We start from the raw sequence: 6,000 nt of genomic DNA, 5'->3' as shown, positions 1-6,000 counted from the left end.
GAGTAAGAGAAAGAGAGTGAGAGAAAGAGAGTGACCGTGAGATAGTGGAAGCGAGAGAGAGACAATGAGAGAAAGTGAGAGAGTGTGAGAGACAGTAAGAGGGAGAGTCAGTGAGAGTTAGAGAGAGAGAGTCAAAGAAAGAGAGAGGTGGTGAGAGTGAGAGACAGAAAGAGACAGAGAGAGAGAGAGAGAGAGCATCAGAGCAAACAGACTCATGAACACAACCCATAGTGTGTTTTGCAATGAATAAAGAGGCAAAGGTCACTCCACTGCTTCAAATTCTAGAGACAGAAAGAGACAGAGAGAGAGAGAGAGAGAGCATCAGAGCAAACAGACTCATGAACACAACCCATAGTGTGTTTTGCAATGAATAAAGAGGCAAAGGTCACTCCACTGCTTTCAAATTCTGCTTGAGTTCATGAAAAGTTTGGGACAGAAATAAATTGGTCGCTGCTCTGAAACAGAAAAGTAAATCAGTCTCGTGGCTGTTGCATGCTGCAGTATTTAGGGAGGTGGGCAGCTAGTCAGCAATGCAGGGTGATACCAACAGAGTGAGCTCGATTCCTGGATTAGCTGAGGTTACCATAACTACCCTGTATTCTGTACCTTTGCTGTTGCCTGAGGTGCAGTGACTCTCAGGTTAATGCAGCACCAATTGTCTCTGTCTAATGAGAAAGCAGCTCTCAGGGATTATGGCAGAATTACTTATTCTTGGTTCATTTCGAACATTCAAGGATGATTGAAGAGTTTCCACACACAACAGCGAAAAGGATTCCACAGCAGCAATGAGACAGCTTCGACTGCGAAGTGGGGACAGAGGTTTTAGAGGTAGTGACAGTTTCTCAAATAGCATGTTCTTTATTTCAATAAACAGAGATGTAGAGCAAATTAATAACATTATACGGGCACAATGTCTAGGAGAATCTGCTCCCATCAGGAAATGGGTTTTACTTTATAGTTAGTTCTGCAGGTCTGCAAGCTGTTCTTTTAAGCTGCATGTTCTAAATGGAAGGTGACAAAGCTTCCTTTCCCATTTGGCAGTGCACGGAATGTAGTAGTTTATGCAGATTCACGCAACGAGGATGACAATAAAAAAAATAAAATAAATGCCTGCGTTCTCGACTCTAGTTGAAATGTCGAACAAAGCCAGAGCCCACAGGTAAAGTACAACACCTAGAAACAGGAAAGCCCACCCTTATCATTAGTCTAGACTAGAGTGGTGCTGGAAAAGCACAGCAGGTGAGGTAGCATCCGAGGAGCAGGAAAATCGACATTTTGGGCAGGAACCCTTCATCAGGAATAGAGGCAGGGAGCCTCTGGGGTGAAGAGATAAATCATGATGATCGGCACGGGCTTGGAGGGCCGAAGGGCCTGTTCATGTGCTGTACCTCTCTTTTGTTCCTATTACCAACAAGTATACTTCTAAAAGAAAAGTTAATGCTTAAAAATTCTTTCGTGGAGTTAGATGCCTATGTATCCACATTCCCCATACTTTTTCTATTACAAATGATGTAATACAATACATAGACACATTCCTTACATTTTCTCTACATTTGATAAGAAATCTAAGCTTTTTTGCACATTTGCAGTAAAAGCACATGATTCCTGTTCTATAGATGAACCACTGAACAGCTCAACTCCAATAGAAGGCCGGTTTAAGGACAATGCAGTTTAAAACCAGTTGAGAATACACTGAATATAGGTCAATCTATTACCACCGATATACCTACAAAAGATACCCAGTAGTTCCACATCTTACATCCAACTGAAATTCTTCTTACGGAGAAAAATTTGCTTATAACCAGATAAAATGTTCCCAAAACTGCTGACTTAATCTAGTAAAATAATAAAAACAGGATATTAGAATTTTGCCAGAAAGAGTATGCAGGTGGAACAAGAGTATCAAGGTAGTAATCCTCTCATGAAATTTGTTGGATTTCCACAAACCTTGTAATAAGCTACGTGCAGCCATCAAAGGTTTGCAGAACTGACTGCATCCAGTTCACACCGTTTGACAAATAACTCTTTTATGAATCATCAATACAACCAGGAGAAGTGAATGAAGACTTAGTTACTGAAAAGTAATGGTTCAGTGATTTAATGCACATTGTGAGGCAGCAACAAAACTTTTCAATGAGGAATGTTCCAGATTTGGTGCCAGTTCTTTCCTGATACAGGAGGTAGGGTGGGAAGAGGTGTAATCCAGGTAGCTGTGGGAGTCAGTGGGTTTGTAAAAAATGTCGGTGTTAAGTTGGTCGTCATTAATGGAGATGGAGAGGTCCAGGAAGGGGAGGGAGGTGTCAGAGATGGTCCAGGTGAATTTAAGGTCAGGGTGGAATGTGTTAGTGAAGTTGATGAATTGCTCAACCTCTTCACGGGAGCACGAGGTGGCGCCGATGCAGTCATCCATGTAGGAAGAGGTGGGGAGTGGTGCCGGTGTAACTATGGAAGATGGACTGTTCCACATAGCCGACAAAGAGACAGGCATAGCTGGGGCCCATACGGGTGCCCCTTTGGTCTGGAGGTAGTGGGAGGATTCGAAGGAGAAATTGTTAAGGGTGAGGACCAGTTCAGCCAAATGAATGAGAGTGTCAGTGGAAAGTACTGTTGGGGACATTGGGAGAGGAAAAAACGGAGGGCTTGGCAGATGGAGGTGTAGAGGGATTGGATATCCATGGTGAAAATGAGGCGTTGGGGGCCAGGGAAACAGAACTCTTGGAGGAGGTGGAGGGCATTGGTGGTGTCTTGAACGTATGTGGGGAGTTCCTGGACTAGTGGGGATTGGACAATATCGAGGTAGGTAGAGATGAGTTCAGTGGGCAGGAGCAGGCTGAGACAATGGGTCGGCCAGGGTGGTCAGGCTTGTGGATCTTGGGAAGGAGGTAGAACCGGGCAGTGCGGGGTTCCCGGACTAGAAGTTTGGAAGCTGTGGATGGGAGATCTCCTGAGGTGATGAGGTTTTATATGGTCTGGGAGATGATGGTTTGGTGATGGGGGTGGTGGGGTTATAGTTGAGGGGGCGGTAGGGGGAGTGCCTTCGAGTTGGCGTCTGGCTTCAGCGGTGTAGAGGTCAGTGTGCCGAACTACCACTGCACCCACCCTCATCGTTAGTCCAAGTAAGAGCTCAGATGAATGGATAAGCCCCTGTCCTTCCGCCCACAATGCAGGAGCTACAAAAACTTCTGATGAAATAGGCAAGGCTGAGTTAGAAGGCCAGAGAGTGTATGTTTGGACTTTCTCGCACATGTTGCTGTGGACTTACCTTCAGCACATTGGCACACATCATGTTGACAGAACTTCGATACAATGGTGCTTCTTTCTGGAGCGTTATAAAATATATTGCATTTCAAACCTGCAAACCAAGCATTTAATCGTGAGTGGGGCATGCTATGGACAAATGCTAGAGTAAAATTAACTAGACATTGTGGGCTTTCATCTCTGCCTGTATTATACAGATATGCATGCACAGAAAGAGAGAAAGACTGGCATAGATGCTACTGGAGAGAGAGAGAGACGGAGAGACGGAGACACAGAGAGAAAGAGTGAGACACAAGAGACAAAGACAGAAGAAGGAAAGAGAGAAAAGGAAAAGAAAGAGAGATGAGCGAGCGAGAGAAAAAGTAAGAGAGACAAAGGGATATAGGAGAGAAAGGTGGAGAGAACGAAGGAGTGAATTAGAGAGGAGAGAGAGATAAGAACGAGAAAAAGAGGGAGAGAGACATGAGAAGAGAAAGAGAGAAAGATAGATGAGAGAGAGAAAGAAAGAGAGAGAGAGAGAGACAGAGTCACAGCACCAGGGTCCCAGGTTCGACTCCAGTCTCGGGTGACTGACTGTGTGGAGTTTGCACGTTCTCGCCATGTCTGTGTGGGTTTCCTCCGGGTGCTCCGGTTTCCTCCCACAGTCCAAAGATGTGCAGGCCAGGGTGGATTGGCTGTGGATGGGAAATGTGGGGTTACCGAGAAGGGTGGGATGTTGTTTGGAGGGTTGGTTTGGACGTGATGGGTCACACTGTAGAGATTCCATGAAATTTGGCCTCTCAATCAAGGAACTAATCATACTGAAAGTAAAATACTTCTTTATTTAATATTGAGGTGACCTGGCTCCCTGTGTCTTGGTGTTAGCACCTGTAATGAATAACATACGGTTGGGTAATAATATTCACTCTCAGCCACTATCCATGTGCATTTCATGTGAGCTCCTGTAACAACAGTGTGCAAAAGGGATATAGGATACTCCCTGAACCACTGCTTCAGCAAACTGAGCCAATGGTAAAGGTAAGTTTTGACAAATGGTCAGTTAGACTTGAAATGTCAACTCTTTTCTCTCCTTTCAGATGCTGCCAGACCTGCTGAGATTTTCCAGCATTTTCTCTTTTGGTAATGGTAAGATTCTTGATACTCTAAATGAACATGTCCATGTACATAGATCCCTGAAAGTTGCCACTCAGGTTGATAGGGTTGTTAAGAGGGCATACGGTCTGTTAGCTTATATTAGTCGAGGGATTGAGTTTCGGAGTCACGAGGTCATGTTGCAGCTGTACAGCTAGTGCAGCTACACTTGAAGTATTGTGTACAGTTCTAGTCACTGCATTATAGGAAGGATGTGGAAGCGATGAAAAGGGTTCAGAGGAGATTTACTAGGATGTTGCCTGGTATGGAGGGAAGGTCTTACAAGGAAAAGTTGAGGGACTTGAGGCTGTTTTTGTTAGAGAGAAGAAGGTTGAGAGGTGACTTAATTCTTTCACACAAGATAATCCGAGGGTTAGATTGGGTGCACAGTGAGAGCCTTTTTCCTTGGATGGTGACGGTTAGCACGAGGGGACATAGCTTTAAATTGAGGGGCAATAGATATAGGAGGTAGTCTCTTTACTCAGTGAGTAGTAGGGGCATGGAACACACTGCCTGCAAAAGTAGTAGACACGCCAACTTTATGGGAATTGAAATGGTCACTGGATAGACATATGGATGAGAATGGAATAGTGTAGGTTAGATGGGCTTCAGATTGGTTCCACAGGTTGGCGCAACATCGAAGGCCAAAGGGCCTGTACTGTGCTGTAATTGTTCTATGTTCTATGCCCTATGAAACCTGCAACCCATCTGGATTAAAACCCAGCAGCCACTGCTTTGCAGCAGAGTCTCTACTCACTTGGATTGTAATAGTCGTAGAGTGTCGCGCTTGCTGGCTGTATTAATCCAATGGGGATGGTTTGTTTGGCGGCAAATATGACACATTCTCTGTAGTCAGTAACCTACAGGGTGGAGCAGTCACCATTAGCAGTGGTCGCAAACAGATAACGCGTAAAATGCCCAGCGAACAAATAGTGCAAGCACACCACGGAATAATGCAGGACCTGTATTGCAGTGCTGGTGTCATGCTAGGAATGTAGCGTGTTCACCTCAAAGTTCATACCCATTCAGCTGTTTACAGCGAGCAAGGCACTGACGACACCCAGCTACCCTGTACACAATACTCACAGCAGCGTTCAACACGGTTCTGGGATTGGGAAGCAATTGCTGAATAATTCTGAATGTGCCCAGAATTGTGTTCACATGCAACGTCGGATTGTCTGTTGGGCTCACAGTGAGCAGCACTTCCATGTACTGGACGTTACATGTATTAACGTCTTGATGCGATCACTTTATTTGGCCCTGGTGTTTTGTTTCAAAGAGAGGTTGTAAGGCAGAAGTACCAAGCTGGCTAGTTAAGATCCCTGGAGTGAACAGCCTGGGAGGCCTTGGGTTCTTGTTAAACAGCCTGAATGGCTGTGGCCAGCTCTCTCATATTAGGATTTCTGGGTTTTGGTTTCTCAGTAACATCAGAAGCTAGTGGAGTCTTAACAGAGTTGGAAGGTTCAGTGAAAGTCTTCTCGCTGCTGTTCTCTCCAAATTTCATCTTGGTGTCTTTTCCTCCTGGATTGGAAAACTGCGTGTGAGAATCTGTGTCTGAATTTGCTTTTTCTGCCAAGCAATATGCTTATGGGACATCACTATATTCGAACA

At 44.9% G+C, this 6,000-nt stretch overlaps 1 protein-coding gene across 2 annotated transcripts in view; it reads right to left on the bottom strand.

Moving 5' to 3' along the window:
* The window catches only part of LOC122541325 (complement C4-A-like), a 155,384-nt gene that overhangs the window by 16,745 nt on the left and 132,639 nt on the right, over positions 1 to 6,000 (bottom strand). Inside the window, exons 36-38 of one of the 2 annotated variants that reach the window (XM_043677992.1) lie at positions 5,147 to 5,249; positions 3,263 to 3,352; positions 715 to 800 (exon numbers count right to left, since the gene is read on the bottom strand). In XM_043677992.1, coding sequence (XP_043533927.1) covers positions 730 to 800; positions 3,263 to 3,352; positions 5,147 to 5,249 — 264 coding nt within the window. In that variant the 3' untranslated portion in view covers positions 715 to 729. Of the gene's footprint in view, positions 1 to 714; positions 801 to 3,262; positions 3,353 to 5,146; positions 5,250 to 6,000 lie in introns of those variants that run through there. The other variant, XM_043677991.1, reaches the window with a different exon arrangement.

This window comes from Chiloscyllium plagiosum, chromosome 37 (assembly GCF_004010195.1).
Source record: "Chiloscyllium plagiosum isolate BGI_BamShark_2017 chromosome 37, ASM401019v2, whole genome shotgun sequence".
Classification (NCBI taxonomy): domain Eukaryota; kingdom Metazoa; phylum Chordata; class Chondrichthyes; order Orectolobiformes; family Hemiscylliidae; genus Chiloscyllium; species Chiloscyllium plagiosum.
This window is presented reverse-complemented; position numbering and strand designations above follow the sequence as displayed.